We start from the raw sequence: 25,203 nt of genomic DNA, 5'->3' as shown, positions 1-25,203 counted from the left end.
AATTTAACGCACACACAAAAGTAACGCATCAAATGACGCGACTGCAAGAGAGCAACTGCAAGTCCTGCCCCTCGTCCAGGCAATCTTGTCGCCTCTCTGGTTGCTGTCCTAGCCACCTAGACAATTGCCCGTGTTGGCGGCGGCAGCCATTGCCTTGCACATCATTTATCCTTGTTAATTTTTATTTAGCAAGCTAAAGGAAATCACGACACGCTCGCTGTCCACGCTATCCATGCCCGTGCTGTGCGGATATGGATGCGGATGAGAATACGGATCCTGAGCGATTGAGCCGTAACCTGCGTTGACTTGTTTACGTGTTTACGTTACTGCTGTTGTTGTTCATTTTTTCGTTGCTGCACCGGGGAGACAGAGAAAGATACTTTGTGCTGCCATTGTTGATGTTGATGTTGATGTTGATACTGTGTCGTCAGTGGCACATCAAGTCATCCGGGCAAACATGTCGCGAGTCCCTCAGTTTGTTGCACAAGACACGGACAACTAACTGGCAGGTGCAGTGCCCAGATTTAATTATTTCACTTCACTTGTGCAAGGATTTAACTAAAGTGCAATGAGATGTACACCAAGGGGTATAAATACTTGGCTTAAATGTGATCCAATTAAACTTCAGTGGTTGTAGGATGAACTTTACTCAGGAAAGGTTATAGGCCGCAGCTGATTGGCCTTTTATCGGGCAGATCTGTCTTTTTTTCATTTGAGTTAGCCAAAAACAAGAAGGAATCAGCCCCTAATCGGTTATTTAATTTTACTGATTTTTTCAACAATTTTATAGATTTTATATTTATTCTATGATCGCCACAGCCTATATTCAAGCAAATAATTATTATAAATTACAAATATCAAACACATTTCGCACTTTATAGTGACAAGACGTGCAATGATTTTGTCATATAGAATGACATAACTTGGTGAAAAGAAACACTTGCGTATCTAATGATAATTTGAAAAGGCTCATCTGGGCTCATTTATCAAAAACAGGCCAAACGAAAAAACCTTTAGCCAAGTTTCCAAGCCATTTGCCATTTGGCCATGTCGGCGTCGGCATCGGCTTATCAATTGCATTTGGGCCCAGGGCCACAGTTGGCTCGATAACTTGGCAAACGCGTTGGCATAAAAATATAAAAAGGGAAATAGAAAATCTAAAGCATTTAACTTGCAATGACAGCGCCGACCCACTCCAACCAGCTTTCTGCTCAAAAACCCAGCAGCTAATGGTCAAAACTTATCGTCAAACTTAAATGGGATTTTATTATCGCAGCCAAAACTTCTTTTCAAATGCCACACAGCAGCAGCAGTGGCAGCATCAGCAGAGGAGGCACTCGAAAAAAAAAAATCCGAATACCGTAAAAGTTTTTTCAAGTGGGCGTGTCAAATACATATATTATTCTTATAGCCGTTAACTTTGTTTGCTGGCACGGAGAATGTGCTGATTTATATAATAACCATAACTCCGTGTGTAATTATAATGCACTTGGTTCTCAGAGTTGTTTTAGTTGTTCTTCTTGATTTTGGGGGCAACCGTCATAAATCTTTTGCGGCATGCACTTGTCAAAATTCGCTTTTAATTAACTCGAGGATTGCTTAATTATAAAATAACAATTGCACAGCAGAAAAAAAAAAATATGAAGCCAAACCGAAACATAAACATAAAAACGCACATCAAATGAGTGCACTCAATGTGGCAAGTTGCGCTTGCAACGAAACCCATCGTGTGAGCGTCTGCCTCGGTGGCATCTCGGTTTGGAATTTGTTTTTGTTTCGGTTTCGTTCGGCCTGGCAATTAATGTCAATCACTCGCAGCACCCATACGACAGAGACTCCAAATTGGCTGTACAAGAGTGAAACCTCATTTGCTCAACTTTTTTAGTTCATAGCTAACGATGATGAGGCCGATCATAATGATATTGCCTCCCACTCTATGGTTGTTGCAAATGTTTCGGTTTCGTTCTACGAGATGTTTTTTCTTTTTTTTTTTTTTTCTGGCAAACAGTTTGACCTGCTCAAAACTTCGACAAATTACATTCCATACCTCTTAATGTCAAATCAATTAAACAGTTTGTACATTAGCCCAAAAATTGATGTAGCTTTGTGGCTCAGAATTCTAGTGGGTATTGGCAGTTTGTATACTCTTTGAAAACGCAAGAAGAAATAACTTGAAATTGGAAAAAAGAAACCTTGCCAATACTTTAACCGATGCTTTTGTTTTGCTTATGATCTTTTTAATTCAGCATGAGCAGTATATAATATAATTCTAATAAGCCAAATAAGCAAGAAATCTAAAAGCTGAGTGGCAATTTGGCCATACAACACGTGTCCATACTTTACAGTGGCAGTGTATGCTAGTTAAACTAGTTAATGAGCGTCGCGTCATGAAAAACCACAAAACCTAAAAAAGAAATAACTTCAAACATTAAAAATAGTTAACAAAAACAAAAAGAATGCCAAAGATGCAGCAGTGGCCACAGTGGCCACAGTGGCAGCGAGTTTAAGGTGTGGATATTATAGCGGTTGACTTTGAATGCACCACTCGCAAAGTGGCAACAAATTGGCAACGACATAAGACAACCAACGGCAACAGCAACAATAACAGACATGTTGATACAGACACTGAAATTTGTTTCTACAATTGTTGGCAACATTGAACTTTAAATGGTAGCAAACAGTTGCCAAAGCCACATGTGATTCCAATGTTGTGATGACTCCGATTTCGAATCCGACTCCAATTCCGATTCCGATTCTAAGCGAAACATTTTGCGTTTCTTCTGTGATGATATCAATGCCTAAAGTCAAGTCACGGGCAAGTCACTGAAACATCACGTCAAGTCGATGATGCGGCATAAGAATCACTTCGATTTGGTTATGTGATTTCGATTCCGATTTGTTCAAATTAATTAAAGTACAACTTAAAACGTATGTTGAGTACACAAGCAAGCGGCAAATGCCGAGAGTCAGGCACCTTGACACCCCATACTGAGAGCCTCTTTGACGACCTTCAATCTTGATAAATGATGGGCGTCTCGAATGGGCGCTGAAAAAACTGCCAAGAAATTTGCTACAATTTAAATCTCAGTTCAACAAGCAACAAGAAATAACATAATTTATTGACATTTGAGTGTTATGCCAATTATCCAAAATAGAGTTACAAACGATGACTGAGGAATACCGAGACACAGATACGCTTGCACGCTTTTTAAAACACAATTAACTTGTTTGCGACGCATGAGTTTCGGAAAATGTTTTAAATTCCAAGTTTAAGCTGGGCTTTAATTTTATTTTAATAGTTATTATTATTTGCTGACCTCTTGTTATAGTTTTAATAAGTTTTTTATTCGCTCTAGGTCAATTGTTTTTTTTTTTATATTCTCAAAAATGTGTTGAATCTCGTCCGGACTCAGTCATAGCGTCCTTTAAGTCTGCTGTGGAAAGTGTATTTTTTTTTTAACAATTAGTAATTAATATCTCTCTAAATTATTAAAACTAAAACTATTAAAAAGTTTTTAGAAATAGAGTAGAACAAAGTTGAGCACATGTATGTTTAAGGTGCTAGTAGACAAATGTCATTGAAAATATTTGAAACTCGACTCTTCAAATAACATCGCATTGATTTTGACTGGATGAGTTAATAAACCTTCTCGAAAAGACAGAAATCATCGATAATATGATTTGAAACTAGCCTTCTTTAAATAAAATCCACGCATTGCTTGAATTAATAAACCTTCTCAAATCTATAAAAAAAAGCTGTGTGGAAAAAATTGCGAAGCGGAAGGCAAAAGGTCAGTGACAAGGCTTGAATAATTGTTTAATTGAAATTGTTGAATTTTGATGCACGCATTTAACGCACAATAACGAAAAAAACATTAAGCAATTACACAGCTTTAAAAGTCAATTATGGATGCAATTGCGCATCTGCCATTTGAAGGTTTTCTCCACTCCAATTCCATTGAAAGTTGTGCAATTTGTCAGGCTACCGGAACCGCAGACCCCTTCTCCCTCCCTTCCAGCCTCTTCCTACGTTCCTCTTGTCCGCCTTGTCGCCTGTAATTGTAAATTGAATTATGGCACAATCGCCAATGATTAACTATTTCGATATTTTACTCAACAAATTTTGCTTGCCATAAAAAATGCACGAAGGCTGTTTTTTTTTTTTATTTTGTTTTTACAAAAATCTGTAAATTATTATAGCGTTTATTTGAATTTATTTGTGCTTGTTGGTGACACACAACTTGTTGTTTTTTTTGTATTAATTGCATTTGTTAGTTAGAAGTGAACAAGTGGCTGACAAAACTACAAGGTTCCCAGTTCGAAAACTATATTTAATGATCTTATATTATTATAAAGTTACACATATAATAAAACAAAAAAATGTAAAAGATACTTTTAATTATTAAAATCAAATTTTACAATATTCCTTAAAGTTTTTCCATTTCATTTGGTTTGATTAGTTTATACATTTCATATAAAAAACAAACAAAATCGATGGATTAAATAAAAAAAATAAATAAAGAAATAATAAGTACAAGTTTGACATCCCTAAACTTAAGCTGTTTTTTGTTTAACGAAATTTGAATGCTCAGCAATATAAATAATCAAATAAATTAGGCATCAATAATTTTTGTATAGCTTGAAAGAAATGCAGTTTATGATTGCGGAATAAATAGTCAAATCACTAACGATTTCTGCCCAAAATAGTTAGTTATCAATGAAAATAGTTCTTCAAATTGAATTTTTCTTTATCTAACTTTTAACCTAACCTAATCCAACGAAGGTAATTCTAAAACTTACACACGTATGCCATTGATTGCACATTTGCCCGTTGTTGTTGTTGTTGTTGTTGCTGTTGCTGTCGTTTTTGGGTTGGCTTAGGTTGGTTCATTTTTGTTGTTGTTTTACGGTTGGATTTCCTGTTTTCCTCTGGCCGTTACTCAGTGCCTAGTTGTTCCGCTCTCGAAGCTAACGTCCGCATGGAAGCCCGTATCATCTGCATGATAAATCACGTTCTGGACGCGTCCATCTGGCAATAAAATGTGATATTGACCGCGTGTCACGCCATGCAAATCCCTATTCTGCTTGTGGCCAAAATCATTGCCGGTATGGAAATCACGTATGCGATAACCAAAGGCATACTTTGAGGCATACTGATGCAGCTGTAATGAAGAGAGCAGAGCCCCCAAAAGGGGGAGTGGCAGATTTAGTTTAAGTTAGTTTCACATTCGAATATCTATGCTTGTGTGTGTGTGTGTGTGTGTAAGTTGGTAAGCTGATTGGTTGACAATTCGTGCACATGACGAAAAGAGTATGCAAAATGGGAAATGTATTAAGGCCGCTGTCGTCTACAGTGAAGACTGCAGACAACTGTCGCAACAGCAACAAGAACATCAACGGCATTCACAAATAAATGAAATGCTAGTTGTATTATTATTTATTTATGCAACGAAGTTCGTATGCACTTGAAAGATATGTATTCTAATATATCAATATTTGTCTAACAAGAATATTAACTTAGTTCACTAGAACATGTGTTTACAAGATCTGTGTATATATATAAATGCCTGTCTAACTTCAATACTAACTTATCTTTAATTTAGTTGACAGTATTGATGATCTCCACGGCTGTCATTTGTAGCTACGAATTGAATTGAAATCACATCGCTAACAAATAATAAATAATTGTATTTATCTCTATATTTGTCGTACTTGAGTAAAATTATCTGCGCATAAAGTACATTCAGAAGAGATCAAATTTTTTACAAAAAATTGAGATGTCAAATGTTATCATAACTTTCATACCCTTTTATACCCTTTACCACGATGTGTGACAATAGACAATGGAGTTTCTCACTGTGGCTGGCGCTGATGGCGGGCATAAAGCACACATAGTTGTGCGTGTGTGCACTTGTGGGCTTGAGGGGGGTGGTTGTTGTGGTGTAGGGGGTTTGGAGACGACTGTCATTCACATGGCGCTTTGTTATGCATGTGATTGTAAATTGTATTGAGGCAGGCGCGTGCGTAATGAAATTTGCAACAATATATATAGAAAACAGCTATTGCGCCAGCTTCACATCACAACACAACACAACAGAACACAACAGACCAAACCCTCAACCCGCAAGCACCCACCGCTAAGCGCCCACATTGCCACGGCCACGCCCACTGCCTATCAGCGTGATTTCATTTCATGTGTGTTGCATAGATTTGTTTTGTAGATGTCAACAAGAATTTTGGAGTTGGTATTTTGCTGTAAGTATTTCGCTGGTAAACATTTCAAGATGAAATAAATATTTTGCGCAAATGTCGTCATGTTTTATCCTGTTGGTTGCCGCAAGCGTGTGAATGGATGTGTGTGTGTGTATATGTATAAGTATTTATGTGAGTGAGTTTCCGTTTCCGCACTCACTCAGAAGCCAGGGAAATCTCGTTGTCGGCTCGACAATTGTCACAACTTTTGCTATATGTTTTGTTAGGGAGGTCTGCTTTTGTGGTTTTTATGGCATGTGTGTGCGTATGTGGAGGGGGGCGTGGCAAACTTTTTGATATGTTAATGAGTTGTAAATTAAGTTTAATTAAGTTACATTGTTGTTCGCCAGGCATTTTTCTTGTCAGTTGCGGCGAATGTGTATGCAAAATGCTCAATGCCCTATGTAAAGTTTTTGGCGCGCTTTGCCAAATTTATATGTTTTGTGGTTTTGTGTGCCGTCGAGTGAGAAAGGCTTTCCTGGGGTGGGGAAAAAGGAGTTGTTCAATTTGTTGTTGATTATTTTGTTGTCATTTGTATGCCTCACTCTAAGTTTGATTGCAGCCCGCAAATTTGGCTGAGTTAGCAAACGAATTTCGAAGACTAAGAAATCATTTTAATCCCAAATACATAAGTAAAAGTATCCTTTTCATCTTTTGTTCTCCTTTGAAATGAAGTTCATGAAAGTTTTCATAAAAATTCGTTGAATCTGTTTTCGTTGAAATTACTGAAATACCCATAAATAGTTAGCTGTGCAGGGAATTTCGAGGCATTTTTTAACGCCCAACTATTGCTTAAATTAACATTCACTTGTTTTCTGGCTTCATTTCTTCAATCCTCTTCCTCTCATCCCTCCTCAATATGTTCATTGTTTGTCTTCTTTAAACCGCAAGCGCATTTATTATAATTAAGAATTTCTACGCTTCAGCAATTTGCCAACATTTGCGCTTAAATTTTTATCGTGCTTTGCTTTTAATGAAATGTTAAAAAAATATTTCTGCAGGCCCTTGCATTTTTCCTTTGCAATAGTTGCTGGATCGGGCAATTGAGGGGGAGGAGAATGGCAAGTCCTTCATTAACAGCGCGGCAAAATGTTAATAGATTTTTGACGTGCAAAGCAGCAAACCAAATCACGTTGCATAGTTTGGAAACTAACCACAAAACAGAAAAAAAACTGGCAGTGAACGATTACAAGATACCCTGCAGAAAAGTAGATGCAGCTATCTCGACTTAGTTGAAAAAGCCTTATGAAATAAAGTAGAGCATACAAATATTTATACTTAATTTGCGAAATATAATTCTAATATATTTATATATAAGCTTTAAGTTTTCTCTGATTTGTTAAAGCTGATAACTAGCTAACCCTTAACCAATACATTATAGGGTATCGACAATATATAGAGAAACCGGCATTGCCAGCGAATATGCAAATTTTCTTTGATTTTTTCTTTGTATCCCGATTCCATTCCAATGTCGGAGTATGGTCACGGGGCAGACAAGCAATTTATTACGATGCGCTGCAGTCGCAGAATTTCATTACAAATTTGATTTGATTAAATGAACATAATTACAATGCAGATGAAACACGATGAGAGCGTTTACCTGCAACCTCCCCGCTTTTCGACAAGGTTATTGCATATTGAGGATATGCCGCTAACAAGACTTGACTCGCATGTAAACACTGGTCAATGTTTGCCTTTCAGAATGTGACATCAGGACAGGGGGAAAGTGGGGGTAATGACTAAAGCACATCACGTTCCATATTGAAAAAGGGCTTACGTACACACATATATATATATATATATACATTTTTTTTTTGACTATCTGTAAATCAGCATTCGTTTGTTCGGACAACAGCAACAATAACAGCTTGGATGATGCTGCAATTTTTCTGTGACTGTAAATTGACTTGCCATTAGAAGCAGACGAAAGCGGTATGCTATCTTTACAAACATACATATATATATATATATAGAGTAATGTCAATGTCAATAGGACAGCTGCTAAAGGCACTTGCCAGAGCTGCAGCAAAATATGACAAACAGTTGGCCTCTCACGGAATTTATTAGAAATTGCAATTGCCATTTGGCTTTGGCTACGGCTTTTTGAACAAAACACATTTTGCATTTAACACGTTCCTTGAAAAGTGCTGGCGAATTGTGAGCCGAGTCGAGTGCAAAATGCAATTTGAGGACATAAGACGTGAGTTCGTTTATATTTTTTTTTTGATAATTTGAGGATGGGTTCTGGCTTGGATGCACAAGTTGCCAGACTAAGAGAAAATGGGATGACAGCAATATCGTAGATACAAGCAATTATTCAGTACTTTTCAAGTGTAAAATCAGTTAGAAATCGGTTTATGTGAACTATAACTGTTCAGAAAAATTGCCTAACGATTGATACTTATGTCTGAACAATTAAATTTGGTAAAGCTTGGATTATTATTTAAAATAATAATGGTAGATTATATTAAATAAATTTATACATATACACATAAATAAAAATTGAATGAATACTCTTAATAACTAATTTGCTTTTCTTATTAATTTGATGTACATTCTTCTGCTTTTATTGGGGAAGTCAGCACAACACAAATTCTCAACTATTTTAATCGTTTAGATACCCCATTGAGCTGTGTCCAGGGACTGCCTAAAAGTATGCTTTACTATTGGCAAATTGTCATGCCAAACAGCTTTTGAGAGAGTTCAACAACTTTTTTTTTTTTACTTTTGAAAGCGATATGCACACACAACTTGTAGCTGAAGAAACACTCCAACTCACTAAGTTTGCCCCTCCAGCACTTTCAGTTCACTCCACACAACAACAACTATTGTAGCTGGACGCGTATTTCGCACTTTAGCTGGAGTGGGCGAAGCCATGGGCCAACATTTTATTACAAAACGGGGTACACGCTGGAGGGGGTTGGGGCTCTGAGCAATGCCTTTGACGCACTGCAAAATTATATGCCACTTGGACGCGCTTTGGCTTTTATTTCTTTTGATTTGCATATAATCAGCATTGTTGTTGATTTTCATTATATGCTCTGGATTTGAATTTCCGTTTCAAAAAGGCCCCAAACCTCTCCTCCCTCTCCAAGCCCATCCTTAATCCTGGCCATTTGTTAGCCACTGTGAGGCTCATTAAAATCGTTTGGCTTTTGTTTCTGCCTGTGGCTTTTGATGCCTGCCCCACTGCCTTTTACTTTGTGTGGTGCTATTTTGTGGTTAACTCATTGCCTCTGGCCAGGAACTTAACTCAACTCAACGCAACACAACAGAACAGAATTCATCTGAACTCAACTTGTTCTCATCATTAGACCGCAAAAATCATCGTGCGGCTTGATGATTTATTTTGCTTATCAGTTAATTGAATTTATTGAGATTTTGACAAATTGTTTGCCTTGATAACTTTTGTGGTTGATGAAAATTTAAACCAATTGAAATTCAAAATTAATTTGTGACTAAAAGACATGAAAACTCTAATTTAAGCGTGAGAAAATACTTATTTAAAATATTTATATAAAAATATGAAGGCTGCAAATAACAAATTTAAGCTGTAAAAAGATGTCACCAAACGATAAACCATACATGCGTTACTTAAATATGACATAAGATTTAAATGCACTTAAGGAACACATGTTAAGAAAGTCTTTATTTTCACCATTTTCATTACCCTAAAAGTCACAATGACAGCTTATAGTTTTTATGTCCTGTAGCTTACCAAAAAGGGCATGATAAGGCTATACAAAACTAATAGAGACTACCTAAACAAAATTCAGAGAACAGTAGTATTTATTTTTGAGTCAACATTGAGATTAAGACTTTATTGTCAAATACTTTAATTTTACTATATATATATATATTTTATTTGTAATTTTATGTTTGAAATCAATTGTTCTCATACTTAAGAGCAGCTTTTACTGTCGATTTGCTTTCAGAAGTTTTCAATGAACAGAGTACTTTGTTTTGTTTGAGCTGCTGCTGAAAATTGCCCACATTTGCGAGGGAATACGAGGAGATATTGTGCATCATAGCCTGCTCGTAATACTAATCCATGTTGGCAACTAACGTAATATCTATGGCAACCTCAGTGCTTCCTTTATTATTCACACAATTCGTTTAAGCGCTGCAAAGCACACCTCGCCCAAAAACCAGTGCCAAAAACCTCAGGGGTCTACTGACAGCGATGGGGGGAACAGGCGGAGTTCGGGCTGAGTTTCTGAATAAGAAATAATGGGGTTTGTGGCACTGAGAGGCATCAGTGGCAGCTGCAGCAGTTGCGCCGAGCTGCATGCTCATTTAAAATTGAACAAGTGTTGGCTTGGTCACACTCAGCAACACTCACCAACACCTACACACACTGGCACACACTCGGATACGCTCGGCCACAGGCGCCACAGAATGCCGGTCGCTGTGTGGAGTGGACCAAAAAAGCAAGCCAAATCGCATTTAAATGGAAATAAATGTTGTGTCCAAACAATTTACAAAAACCAATTTTACAATGTAATGCGTTCCGAGTTGCTCGCCTTCAAGTGTATGTGTGTGTGTGTGTGTGTGTGTGTCCTGGTCAGAACGTGTTCAACAGCAGGCAATGAATGTCCTGACGTTCATCCTGACGTTTGGCGACGCTGGAGCGCCTCTTGCAACACGGCAACCATTGACACAATTGCCGTCAATGTTCACAGTTGCCCAAAAAAAGTTTTGCACGCAATTATGAGGCTGGGATTCTGATTAGAGCTCCACTGCCCTAGCCAGTGCCCAAAAATGTATGTTGCATAATTTCTTGCGCGGCAAGTGGCAGCAATTTTGCAATGCAACCGCCTACCCCCAAAAAGCATAGTGAGAGAGAGAGAGAGAAAGAAAGAGAGCGAGAGAAAAATACTGCAAGCCACACACAGAGTTTTTATGGCTCGCTTGTTAGCAATTCTCGCTCGAGTTATGAGCAGATTGAGCATTTTGTCGGGGGTGGTGGGGCTGTAAGGTGGTCTACGGTAAAAGGGGGGACGGAGGTGCAACGCTAACCAAAATTGAGTTATCAGTTTGTTGGCTTTGCTATAGCAAATGTGCTTGGGCTGATTGCGTGACAGCTGCTGCAGAAAGAGTAAAAATAGATGAAAAAAAAGAACAAACAAATGGCGTCCAAGCTACGAGCTGACAAGAGGAAAGCTGGAAAAATGTCAAACTACGTGATTTTTATGCGAATGTGACTGTCAATATGCAGCTAGAGCGAAATCGAGAGAAAGACAGATAAAAAGACAGAGAGGAAGAGAGAGAGAGAGAGAGAGTGAAAGTTGAGCAGAAGAACAGCAACAGAAACAGGAGTCAACGGACTTCGCCATGGGTATAATTTTTTATCTGTGTTTTTTTTTTCCAACTATTTTGCTTGCCCTCGCAGAGGGTATTATAAATTTTATATAAAATCTTTATCAACATCAGTCGAAGTGTCTATATAGTCAGTGACTGGTCCGACGAACAGTTTATCCCTTCTATGCATGCAGTTTATCCCTTTAATAATAGTTGTTTTTTGATAGATATTTCATTTCTGTTGATCTATTGAATTTCAAAAATAGTTACGCCCTAAATAACTTATGTTAAGGGTATCTAAACTGTGGCGTGCAGAATATAGTTGTAATTTTCTTTCATAGCAGTTGAGTTCGCTGAGTTTTAGCTGCGGTTTATTATGTGAGCGAGTGAAGTGAAGCTAATTTAAAGTCAATGTTATGTTTGGGTTAACTTTTTGGATACTGCTGAGCTGACAATAGCCTAATATCTGAGCTGTGCCCAGCGAATTATATATGACAGAATCTAATTTTGCATGCCACTTGAATTTAAGCACCACAATGTGAAATACTACAAATTGATGCGCTAGAGCTGAAAGTAACGGCAGGGTTGGGTTTAGATAAAGTAGAGAAGTACTGTCCTAATGTGGTACCATCGAAGTGAAATATATCGAAATGCTAATAGATGCATAAGAATTTATAAAACTTTTATATCAAATAGTTTCTTCAATATGTCCAAAGTAGCATTTTTGATTGAAAGCCTAACACTTTCAGAATAAGTGAAATACTATTTTATCAACACTTTGTATTATGGTTTGAGTACTTAACCATTTCAAAGTTATTTACTATAACTTGTGGACTTTTCTCAGCTTTTATGCCGCACTTTATTATGTGGCACAATTGTTTGAGTAAATCCACTTTGACAAAGCTTTAAGAGCACCCAAACTAAGATGGGGCACATTAGAAACATATGCCGGCTGGATGTGTACACAAAACCCAGAACCTTTCACCCCAGTAACACACACCCAGGGCACAGAGGGAAGCAGCTCATAAAGTAGCTTGCAACCTTTTGCGTTTCTCGTTTTATGTGCGTGGCAAGTCCCAAGCTGAAACCTTTTGTCGAGTGCTTTTCAATGCCAAATACCCGAACTTAGCAATGCACATATGTTTCCCCTGGCAAGCTCCATTAAATAAAAGTTATGTACCCAACCCCACAACACAACCCACTACTTGACAAGCTCTTTTCAACACTTGCACGAAAAGAAAACAAGTAAAATAATAAAAAAAAGCAAAAACAAACAAACAACAGCAAAAGGGTTGAAATAAAAATGGAATTAAAATATGTGAGTTAGCCGCTGGAAAATATTGCACCTGCAGCTGGTCACACTGGACAGGCTCAAGCAGCAGTTAGCACACACACACACACACACTCACACACCAACCATTACCAACCATTTCGACCACAATAAAATGACAAATGCCCCAAAAATCTCTGAACATGTTGCACAGTCTGCTAACGTTTACCGTCTCCTGCTTCAGCTCCAGTTCCTGCTTATGTGTGTGTGTGTGTGTGTTCATGTGTCCGTACGTGTGTGTGTGTGTGACAGCTGCTGTCAAACAAGTCCCATGACGAGCATTGCAACGGTATGTCCTGAACGGGCTGTGAGGGCGAAGGAATCCCAAAACTTGAGCCTAACAAGTGTCGTTTGGCTGTCAGAGATGGACGGACGGACAGACAGGCAGACAGGCAGACAATACCGACAGAAAGGCCGGGCAGGATCTGGCAGCTTGCCTTCATGCTCATCAGGTTTCCCATTTTGCCTGGGAAGTGAGTGCAGTGCTTTTTCAGTTTTACAACCAGTCAACGGGTTGGATGCTAAGTCCGGCATTGGCGTTGACGACAACAGGAACAAGGCCTAAAGCCTATTAAAAATCATGCTAAACGACAGTAAAACAATGTGTGTGTACCTGGTATCCTCAAGAGTTGGGTGAGTGTGAGGGTAGGAATAGGAGGGAAATGTTGTGCACTGGTCTACTGCACTGCCCACACTTTGATGACTTGGTAATGCGCATTAACAAACGGTTGCCAGTTATGCAATTCTCCCCTTTTTCAGAGCCAATAAATAAAATTTAATCAGCTTTTCGCAGTTGGCAATTGCAAAATCAAAGAAAATAATGTGAAAAATGTCAACATCAGTTTTTGTTGCGCGGCTCAAAAACAATTTTAAGTCGATTTGTCGACGCGAATTGAGCCACTGACAGCGGCAACTTCTGCTCTGCCACTTTGACATCGTCTTCGTTTCCGTCTGCTTCTTCGTATTCTTCTTCTGTTTGTCGTTTGTTGTTTGTTGCAGTTGCACTTTTGCCTGTTTATGGCATGTCTGCAAAAGCGACATCAACTTCTTGGCTCCTTTTCTTTGGTGCTTTGTCGTCGCCCATTTTGCCCTTCTCGCTGCTCACTGAATTTCCCAGAATGTCAATAGCATCTGAGTTGAAACCGTACCACTTCCTATTCCACCTCATCCCAGCCCCGCACACAGCACTTTGAACTGAATTGGAAATTGGGAATAGCGATAAGTTGAATACCCTTAAAATGAATTATTGTCTTAAACCCTTGATCACATAAAGAAAATTGCTTGGGAGAAATGCAGAATTCAACGAAACTGGACTGAGTAAGACACTTGCTGATAAAGAATCCATAGTTCCTTATGGAGTTTAACAACAACAATTATGAGGAATGTAAGCTTCGAAATCTCCCCAAGAAAATGCGAAATACAAATTAAATAAATTCACAAACCGCATAGTGCAATTCATTTAATTAGCAAGTATTTTCTCTATCATTTGAATTTATTTGAGCTTTCAATTTAAGTATGTTGTTCATTTTCAAAATCAACTACTCGACTAATGAAAAATATGTTTATCACATTACCCTTGCGATCTGAGCCGGCAACTAGCTGAATATGATGTGAATGTAATTCACATTTGTTTTAGTTACAGGCTGGCACAGAACAGAGATAGTATTTTCATAAAAATATTTAAAAGCTGCAAAAAAAAAACTACAAAATTTCTCGTCTGATATAAAAATTTTTGTTAGCTTGCCGGACATTTGATACTTTTTAAAATTTTCTACGAAAAATTCGAAATTGTTCGTGAAAGAGGAACTTTAAAATATAAACTTTAAGATGAAGCACATGCGCCGTCAAGTCTTTCGCAGCGTTATGGGACTCCAGAGGCAGCAGCAGCAGAAGCAGCAATCGTTGCAGCATTTGACCGTGAGATTCACTTGCGACGAGTCGAAAGGCAAGGGTGGCGGCAAGGGCCTCGTTGTCGGAATCTATAGGAAGGAGGGCAACAAGGATCCAAAGTTCACGCCATCGGGTGAGAAGCTCAACGATCGCACTGGGGGCAAGCTGCGGCAACTTGTCTGCGAGACGGGGGTGAATGGTTCACTGGGTCGTGGACGTGTCTTCAACAATATCGATCCTGATTTTAATGCGGTGGCTGTCGTTGGAGTGGGCATCGAGGGCATCGGTTTCAATGAGCTGGAAATGCTGGACGAGGGCATGGAAAATGTGCGCGTCGCTGCCGGAATTGGTGCGAGATCATTGCAGAAGCAGGGTGTACGATCTATTTCTGTCGATGGCATGGATTATGCGGAACAGGCAGCCGAGGGAGCCGCATTGGCCGTTTGGAGATTCAATGAAAACTTGGCCAAGAAAAAACGTTTGCCTGTGCCACATTTGGAATTGTACGACTCGCACGATTTGGATGGATGGACGCGTGGTATGTTCAAGGCGGAGTCACAGAATCTGGCCAGGCGACTCTCGGATGCACCAGCGAATTGCATGACACCAACGATGTTTGCTCAGGCCACCGTGGATGCATTGTGTCCGTGCGGCATCACTGTCGAGGTGCGCACCATGGACTGGATTGAAATACAGCGGATGCATGCATTCCTCATGATTGCCAAGGGCAGCTGTGAGCCGCCAGTGCTGCTGGAGATTAGCTATTGCGGCACTGCGCCCGAAGACAAGCCCATTCTATTTGTCGGCAAGGGCATTACCTTCAATTCGGGCGGCATCAATCTGAGACGATGCAAGGGCATGGATGAGTATCGTGGCAGCATGTCGGCTGCCGCTGCCATTATTGGAATGATGCGCTGCATCGCAGCTCTATCGCTGCCAATAAATGTGACCTGTGTGATCCCGCTGTGCGAGAATATGCCATCGGGAATGTCAGTCAAGCCGGGTGATGTTGTCACCATGCTAAATGCCCGCTCCATGGCCGTTCGGGATGTGGACAAGGCTGGCGTTGTCGTTTTAGCCGATCCTCTAATCTATGGCCAGACGACATATAAGCCGAGACTGGTCGTCGATGTGGCTACCCTTGGCAGGGGTGTACAGAAAGCCTATGGCGGCGGTGCCTCCGGCATCTTCTCCAATTCGCACTATGTGTGGAAACAATTCCAGAAGGCTGGTTCCTTGACCGGTGATCGCATGTGGCGCATGCCCCTGTGGAAGTACTATAGGAATCAAGTCACCGATGAGACCGGCTACGATCTGAGCAATGATGGCCGTGGTCTGGCCAGCTCTTGCCTGGCTGCAGCCATCCTACATGAGTTGGTGCCCTGCGCCGATTGGGCCCACATCGACACCAGAGGCACAGGCATGCTAACCACTTACGGCCTCATTCCCTATTTGACTGCTGGATATATGACGGGGCGACCGACCCGCACCTTGACGCAATTCGTTTACCAGATGGCATGTCCCGAAATCAAGTAAGATGAAGAGCAAGACGGTGTAGTGTAAAGTATGTAAAAAGTAATTTCATTGTTAGCTAAAAGACGTTCATAAAGACTGGTCGAACATGTATCACTGTACTCGATTCTGAATTTTTATTTTGTGCGATTTTTAGGTCGCTGGAACCTTCTTTATTTAGATATGCAGTTGGTCATAATGTAATTTGTAGAGAATTCATAAAATTCGAGCCAGAATTGCGTTTTCAACTTTAAATGCAGTATTAGTCTGTTGGTCAAACCACAATTTAAAAGCCTTAATTAAAAAAAAGAAAGGTGGAAAGTTTGGATCCACGCGTCAACAAAATTACACTACCTTTTATCATACAATACTCTATCAAATATTAATGCTTGCTTCGAACAGTGTTCATTGATTTTATTGTCTGCTTTTTGCGAATTTATTTCACCTTTCCATTTATGTGCAGATAGTTGGATATTCTGTGGTTGCTCTTTCAGTTTGCACAGTGCAACGTGCAGACTTAAGATACATTTCAGTGGACACAGACGCACACACACCCACACACACGCATACACACACACACACACACACACACACACACACACACACACACACACACACACACACACACACACACACACACACACACACATACACACACATACACCCGCACAGACACACGCAGTTGATGCCATTGCTTTGGGTTGCTGCGGCATAAAAAAGCATTTAAATTAAATGCAAGTCGTCGTCGTGCCGCAAACACGGCAAAACTTTTGCAACTCACAAAAAGGAATTTTAATTCCGCTCAGACGGTAAAATAGTAAAAAAAAAAAACAAAATGAAAAGAAAAAATAATATGGTTAAAAAAGTGTGTATAAAAATAAAGTTGAAGCGAGCCACGTTGCCGCCTGCGAATGCAATCAAGTGCAAGTAGAGGCGTGGCAGCGCCTTCAAAACTTAAGGTGATCCAATAGGGAACAGTTTGCTATATATGTAGAGCTAGATATGTCTGTATGTGTTTACCACGACTCGTATATCTTTATCAATTGAGGGTTCGACTTGTCAGGCAATGCCACAATCTGCAAATATCCACAGACAGCAGCAGTCTGCTATAATCTGCTTCACGTAATGAAAGCCGAAGTCGTTTGCATTGCTTTTGTGGCCTCCACTCGGCTAGCAGACGGCAGGTAAAAGATTCCCACTTGGTTAAACATAGGTGAAGGGGACGTGGCTAACGACATTGAAAATGCTTGTCGAACTTGAAAATTATTCGATTAAGTGCATTACCGGCGAGACATGGATCGGCAATCAAACTGAATTGCACACATACAGAGAGACGCCGAGGGAGTGGGAGAGAGATGACTCCAAAAATCCACTTTCCCATTTCCATTTACAATACTCAATCCTCAATTGGGGAGAACTCTTCATAGAGTGGAGGGGCGGTGGTAGTGAGGGGAACTCTGCTGCAGGCGCTCCATTGTTGTGACTGCCACATTGTCGTGTCGTGTCTGGGGAGTTGTTGTTGTTATTGTCGTTGTTGCTGCTCGGGCAGTTCGCCTTATTTATGTTGATTGTGTTTTTGCCTATGCCAATCAATGGGAGCACACTTTCGGGTGCGTTAAGCCTTTGTGACCAGCCCCAAGGTATGCTTTAATTTAATGCATTGTTATTGCCAGAGTTGTCGCCATAAACTAATGCTTGTATCGATTTCTATTCGATTGACATATTCTTGTTAACTTTCTTGTCCTAACTAAACTCATACATATAGTATAGATAAGTTCAGAATGTCAACTATGTCGACTCTGGTCTATAAGGTCAGTAATCTTAGGATTATCTAAGATAGTCGTTCTTTCTTTTGTTTAATTTGAATCATCTGCTTGTGATTTAATAATTTAAATTTATCAGTTTAACAAATTTCATATTTTGTTTCAAATAAAAACTTGGAATTAATTGGAAATTTAAATATTTGTAAATATCATATTAATTTCTAAAACTAAAACTCACCGACTTGTCATCGTGACTGTGCACATAATGCACACCATTCTCAATCTTATCGCCCTCGAGATGGGCTGGCAGGGATGTGGCGAGTATAGCCTGATGAGGATGAGGATGCGGATGAGGCTGAGGATGAGGCTGAGGAAGAAGTGGCTGCTTCTGCAGCGTGGGCTGATGCACAATGTGCTCCACTGTGGTAAAGGGTTGCTCATTGCGAACACCCTCGTAGCCATGCGATAATCCGTGTCCTGGCATGTAGTCAACGAATGAGCTGGGCGTGGGCAACTTTATGGGCGAGCTGCTGACCACGGCTGGCAGTTCTTTGACATCATTGTGGCTCGACTCCACAATGGGCACATATTGTTTCGTTTTGCCCATGCCAATCAGACGACCCGGTTGCACTCCCAGCGAGCTGAGATCCGTTTTGAATGCGCCGGCAACTGGTGGCGGCTGCTGCAGTCCGGGATGGAAGAGTATGGGCGCAGTGTTGTCTTGCGGACGGGGATCGGGCACTTGAGCCACCAACAGCTGTTTAGGCTGACGCTGTAACTTGGCCTGCATCTCCTTGGCCAGCAGATAGGTGAGTCCATGGATTTGATCGTCGGGTGATTTACCAATCAGCGTGGACAGCTCCCGGAATTCGGGCATCTGTTTGTAGTGCTCGTTAATTTTATCTGCAGGCGCATGATACTCAATCTTAATGAGTGGTGATTGGGTGGGATCTGGTTCAGCTTGAATCTCATACTGATATTGCTCAATGGGTCGTCCATAGACTGGCGCCGACTCCAACAACGGATCCGGCTTGGAGGGTCGAAATTGTGGTGGAATAACATTTAGTTTTGGCTCTGGCAAAGCTGGCTCGGCAGCTGCCTCAGCGGTATAGGTGTGATGCACTTGCTCCACAGCCTGTGGTGTCTCCTGCACCACAATCGGCTGCTGAATGGTGTGCGGTGGTTGGTAAACCTGCGCATATTGTGGCTTGTAAACGTAGCGTAACTGCTCCACAACGGGAACGGGCTGAATGTGGACATGCACCGGCTCCACGGGCTTGGGTGCCATATATTTGATATAGGCCGTGGGCTTGGGTACATACGAGATGGTCTTCGCCTTGTAGTGCTCGTAGTCTACCTTTTGGGGTGTCAGATATTTGATGTAAGCCTTGCCACCGTTACCATCCTTGATTATATGCGAGATGACCTTTTGCACCTCGTGGGGTAGTGTGCTGATCGACTTCTTGGCTTTGATTGGCGCCTCCTTGTAGACATAAAGGCGTTTGGACTCTGCTGCAGATTCACCGGACATCAGCATATTCTCCTCTTGGCTTGTTTGGGTTGTGGTTCGATTTTGATGCTGATTCTGATTCGCTTCCATCGTGAGCTGACTGGTTGGGCTTAGATTTTTCCCAGTGCGCTGTAGCGAAGCTGGCAGAGATGTCTTTGCATCCGCCAGCTCAAATTTGACCAACTGCAGCGGAGCTGAGCGCTTGGCGCGCTTAGATTTGCGCTTGGGCTGCTTGGCGGATGGGTGCACTTCAGTCGGAGCTGGTTCCCTTTGCAAATCCAATGCCCTGGCACGCTGGATATGCTGTGCTGTGATGGCATCCGGTTCGCGGGCATCTGTCGCCTCGAAGGGAATCATTTCCACCTTGAAATTGGCCGGCTGTTGATTCAAAGTTGATCTGCGCAAGCGACGCGGTTTCCGAGATCGTTTGTTGCTAGGCTTTGCAGTGCTGCTGGGAGCAGCAACTGGAGCTGATGGAGCTGTTGGAGCTGGAGTTAGAGCACGTGCAGGAGCGGGAGCTGGCTGAAGCGCACGCTGCTGATACTGGCGGAGTAACTGCTTCAATTCCTGGCTAGGCTCCACGGCATCGCTGAGATCGAAGCGCAACATGCGCGGAGCACTGGGCAATTGACGCTCCGCCCGTTTGGTGCGGACATTTGCAGTCTGCGTGGGATTCGCTGGCTGTTCGTTGTACTGATTGAAGGCGTCCAAATAGCTGTCATCGTTGGGATTCTCGATGTGCCGCATGCTGCGGAAGTTGCGCTGATCAAAATAACGTTGCATGTCCTTAAGAGAAGACAAGAGAAGATTAATTTAGTTTCGTTCCCCATTAGTTTCAATTATCATTATTTCCTTTTCGAATATTATACATTTGTAAATTTCACAGAATATTGATTAACTTACTATTAATATAAAAAATTATAATTTTGTGTCGCGAGTGCAACAGAAGCGAGGCAAACAGAAGCCATATCGACCGGTAATGAAAATAGAGGTAGGCAAAGTAAAGAAACACAGTCATGGCAAGCGGCAAAAGGTCTACATTGAATCGACAAACATAACTATTTTAATGTAATCATTGTTTGAATACTTACCTCATAGCTGACGAATGTTTCGAGTGTGGGAAAGCGTTGCCAATTATCTGCTGCTTTACTCAGTGTGATATGCAAGCCAAAGGCAAACAGCAGCTGCAAGAAAGAGACAGAGAGTTGTATACATGCTTCTCCAAATGATTAAATGCCATGTTAAGGTTTAATTTGTGGGATCAAGCAACTTTACTTTGTTTAATAAAATATTAATGTTGATGTTAAAGCGCTCAGACCATAAATAAGTCAATAAGCTGTCCACCTGCTTCAGCCGCTTTTGTCCACTTTCACTTTCAACCGGCCAAGTGCTTGCCACATTTGGACGGAAGCTATTGCAACTGCAACTCGACTCTCAATTCTCGGTTGCATTGTAAACCCGTTGCGCACGCGTTGTAACCATTGATCGTTTAGCGGTTCACTTGCCACCACGGGGCACCCAATTCACAGTTACCCCACGCTACCACCGCCCGCTCCATCTCCTCTGTGTGGCATGCCAAAAAGGCATGCTCATTCATGTTCAGCTTATGTGTCTGGTTCCACTTTCACGCCAACAACGTTGTTGAACTTGTGGCGTGTCATTGCTTTTATGGTCATTAAACTTATTGACCAGTTTGTGTACTTTTAACCATTGGCCAGCATTGAATTGCCTTGATTTGATTTACTCGCCAGCTTATATAAGTCCAATTATGGTATCGACATTATCTCTGATTATGCAATGTCGGCCAGGCAGCCATTGGGACTAACTTTGATGAAATAAAGCAATCAGAATGTTTGTAAATGAAATAATCTATAAGGTTGTATCAAATGAGGTAAATATTACAATTACCTGATTTGAATGTGACTTGGCAGAGTAAGGAATAAACAGATTGATTGGGCTTTGGAATTCTTTGAAATAAATGAATATTTAATAACATATTCATGGTTTATTTTAACTGTTTTAATTGATACTTCGTATAGTAACTCAGCATTTATAAATAACTAAATATATTACACACAAATCTTCTCACTGTTTTATAATTGTACGTTCTTTAAGCCCACAAAGTCAGCTGCAAAATATGCATGTAGTTTTATGTCGCATAGTCAATGGCCATTTAACTAAGCCCTGCGATCCAAATCCAAATGAACTGTCAACAGTCGTTAAAAATGCAACCGCGTAAACATTTAACGGCCGTTAAAACTGCGCCTGAGTGAATTTTTATGAACTTTACAGCAGCCAGCGTGCAGTCGACACACACACACACAGCCTCCAACCTCCAACTCTCCACAACCCTCCCCGGTGTGCCTAATACGCCTACCTGTTCGAGGCAACTTGAGCCCTGCTTTCCACTTGTTGTATGCACCAGTTATCCTTGCAGTTAGCTGCTGTCAGTAGCTCAGTCCTTATACCCACTCTTCACTACATAAAATTTTATGTGCTTTCTATTTAACACTTTGGTCTTATGGGCTAGTGGCAAAAAGTTGTTGTTGTTGCTGTTGTTGTCGTTGTTGCTTGGGCTAAGGAAATGTCTTTCCATTTTATTTAAGCCACGCGCGGGCAATTTTAAAATTCAATAGAAAACTTCAATAAAAAATTGTTGCTATTCTCAGTTGATTTTGTTGTTGTTGGTGCTGGTTTTGACCAAGTAATTGTTGCTACGTTGTTTTTACGAGTTGAAAAGTGCGGCGAAAACTAGTAAACCATTTTTTATGGCCTCATGGAGCGTCTAAAGATTTGTGACATCTTTGCTTATGGCTATTGCTTTAATGGTTTTTGAGAAGAAAAATCCTTCAAGAATCTACAAATTAAATCCTTATTACATCTTTTTACAAACTGAAATGACCAGTTTATGATTTTATATTCAAGTTTTTACGCTAGTTTTAGTTTGTGGGTTTTTAATAGATTAAGTTTTCAAAAGTTAACAATTCCTTTATAATATGAACTTTGATCCAAGGTTTTTTCTTATAGGTTTTCAATAGTCTTTTGAACTAGATAGGATCTTTTTAGCATTTGCAGAAATTTTCTCATGAAATTTTGCGAGCAATTGGATTTTGTTTGTTTGTTTTAGCTGCAACCACGAAGTGTGTGCAGGCGTTTTCATTAACTTGTTGTTGCAATTGTTTTTGTTGTGTTGCTTTAATGCCACTTGCAAATTGTTAGTTGTTTTTACTGCTGCAACTTGCTGTGGCCAACAAGGCGGAAAAACGTTGCAAGACAGTTGAAGAAAATTGGGCCAGACCAAGGGCAAAACTTGGCTAATTGTTGCTGGCCATGCGAGCCAAGAGACTAGGAGGGGCGAGTGCAGCAGAGTTCGTTGTTGGCCTGCACTCAGAACCAGTTTTCCTATTTTTTGTATGCTTTCATGTTTGTATTGCTGTACGTAACGAAAAACCAAAGTCAAGTTCAATGCACATAAAAGGCTGTTAGAGAAAACAGTGGGAGGATGGGGAGAGCTGGATGTGCAAGGGAATGAGTGTGTCTCAGTTAGTCTCAGTCTGCGGGCTTCTGTATAGTGGTGCAGGAACCGAGGCCAACACACAAGGAAATGCGCAGTGAGAAAGTGTACAAAAGAAATGCTGGAAATTGCCCCAAAGTTTCCATCCATTTAAATTGCAAATTTCCAGTTTCGATTGCAATTGGCAAATGTTTCAATTTTTTTTTCCTTTTTTTTTCTCAGCTTTTTGCACTGGCAGTGGCAACTTTTTTAGATGGACCGTCGTCTGTGTGGTGTGGTTAGATAACCGTGAACATTTTTATGAGCGGGGTTCGAGGTCATAAAAGCAAATGCCATATGCGAAAACTTGCGCAACACTCGAAGCGAATGAAATGAATGCACTGGCATGAATGAAGGAATGAAAAGGAATGCATTTCGAATATACATATTTGTTTTATGATTTTATATATTTTTATAGACATTTTTCCCAGCTAATTGAAGTTCAAGTGCCCGACAGATGGGGAAAGGCTTCCGTGTGGTGGGTGAATTAAATTGAAATAATTTATACATGCATGAAACGTCAGTTTCCGGCCACCCATAACGGCACTTCCACCGAAGCACTTGTTGGGCGAAAACCTGTAGCGGAAAAGCGCGCATCATCTGCAGATATTTGCAGCCGTATAATTTCGACATTTTCGACAGTGGCCATTTTCTCGGACCCTTGTCGATTTCACGCCTCAATTGCAGTTTGTTGCTGCAGTAGTTGCATGCCCCATGCCCAACTTCCTTTTATTTATGCATATGCATACTCTGTGATAGTTATCGCTGACCCTCTCACACTTACCATGCACATGAGGCCGCTGTCTCTTATCGCGTTTCTTGCCATTTTCTTTCCACGCGTTTTGCGTGCGACTTTTGTCGCTTCGCTCGCTGCGGCACGTCGGAAGTGCGACAAATGAGGGTTCGAGCTGTTGTTGCCACGTTTAACGATGTGGCAGTTGTTGCTGCTGTATTTTTTGCTCACTTTTTTAATTTTAATAATCGTTTAAATGCTAAATACTTAAGCGCTTATTTGAGTTTCTGATGCCCTGAGAACAAAATAAATTGTTTTGCGCTTATTTTGTTGCTTTTTTCTTTATTTTATAGAGATTATTTCAACTTGTTTATTTTTAATATTACTATAAAATCGGTGAATCTATTTAATTTCGGTTAGTTGCATTTGCATTCATTAATTTAGTATTTTAAATTTGTTATCGTTATCTGCGTTTAGCGTCACGTTTCAACATTTATTATACAGTTTTTGAAAATAATATTGTTCAATGTGCTTCTTTCTTTATTTCTTATTTTTTTGCTGCACATTTGCAAAAAGCAAACTTTGTCTATTTAATTTAACTTTAGCATTGAGCTTTGTATAAAGTTGGTCCGTCGTTGCCGCCACTTCGTTCGTTTCTCATTTATTTAATGCGACTTTTAATTTGAGTTGAGTCTTCTTTTGTTTACTTTCGGGCGCTGCCTGCTCAAAACTGGAGGAAAAACCGCACGCTTGCGCGCTGCTCTTGCAACTGTGCCTCAAATTTTCGCGCCACTTCAGTTTTGTGTGTGCTTGCAGCGTCGAAATTTTCTCTAAGATCCCCAGCCAGTTTTTCCGTTTTTTCAAAAAGTTGTCGCTGTCGTCGCCGTTGTTGTTGTTGTTGTCGATGTCGTTGTTGTTGTGTTTGTTGTGGACGTAGTTGTTGTTTTAGTTACTATTGCATTTTACATTTAATTTCTGTTGTTTTTGAGTTATTAAGCAGAGTGCATCACATTAAATGGCGATGAGATCTGGCATTGTGGCAAGCATTTCCGAATTGCTAATACAATTCCCAGATATAATAGAAATGCATATGCATGAAATCTTTCACTTTTTAGAAAATATAAATCATTTGTCACGAAAATTAAGTTTCTTCTTAAGCATTTCCTATTTTAATTTAAAATTTAATGCATTTATTAATAGGTTTTACATTATTAAGTCGAGTTAATTTAAAGTTATGTGTTCCGTAAATCGATTCCGGCTTTTAGTTTGTTGTGCAAAATAAATCTGACACACAGCAAATCTCTGTTAATTAAATAAAGACATTATTATTTTATGTAAAAACAATTTAAGTGTCTTACT

The 25,203-nt window shown here is 40.3% G+C and overlaps 2 protein-coding genes across 2 annotated transcripts; one reads left to right on the top strand and one right to left on the bottom strand.

The window, feature by feature from the left end:
- Positions 1–4,877: 4,877 nt before the first annotated feature.
- Positions 4,878–24,050, bottom strand: LOC6559031. The gene is made up of 4 exons (XM_032735051.1): positions 23,896–24,050; positions 20,650–20,742; positions 18,287–20,344; positions 4,878–5,162 (listed from the first exon to the last, which is right to left on the bottom strand). Exons 1-4 carry the CDS (start codon positions 23,935–23,937, stop codon positions 4,941–4,943), a joined length of 2,415 nt encoding a protein of 804 aa, XP_032590942.1. The 5' UTR covers positions 23,938–24,050; the 3' UTR covers positions 4,878–4,940.
- Positions 14,457–16,407, top strand: LOC6559032 (cytosol aminopeptidase). The gene has a single exon (XM_001985803.2). It carries the CDS (start codon positions 14,711–14,713, stop codon positions 16,307–16,309), a length of 1,599 nt encoding a protein of 532 aa, XP_001985839.1. The 5' UTR covers positions 14,457–14,710; the 3' UTR covers positions 16,310–16,407.
- Positions 24,051–25,203: the final 1,153 nt, after the last annotated feature.

Source organism: Drosophila grimshawi, unplaced genomic scaffold, assembly GCF_018153295.1.
Source record: "Drosophila grimshawi isolate 15287-2541.00 unplaced genomic scaffold, ASM1815329v1 contig_1367, whole genome shotgun sequence".
Lineage (NCBI taxonomy): Eukaryota > Metazoa > Arthropoda > Insecta > Diptera > Drosophilidae > Drosophila > Drosophila grimshawi.
Note: the sequence above shows the minus strand (reverse complement) of the source record. Positions and strands in the feature narration are given on the sequence as shown.

Coding starts and splice junctions, on each gene's coding strand:
- LOC6559032 (XM_001985803.2), top strand. CDS start 14,711: ATGAAGCACATGCGCCGTCAAGTCTTTCGCAGCGTTATGGGACTCCAG.
- LOC6559031 (XM_032735051.1), bottom strand. CDS start 23,937: ATGGCAAGAAACGCGATAAGAGACAGCGGCCTCATGTGCATG. Junction 20,345..20,649: donor AAACATTCGTCAGCTATGAG/GTAAGTATTCAA, acceptor TCTTCTCTTAAG/GACATGCAACGTTATTTTGA. Junction 5,163..18,286: donor ACAGTCACGATGACAAGTCG/GTGAGTTTTAGT, acceptor TCTTCATTACAG/CTGCATCAGTATGCCTCAAA.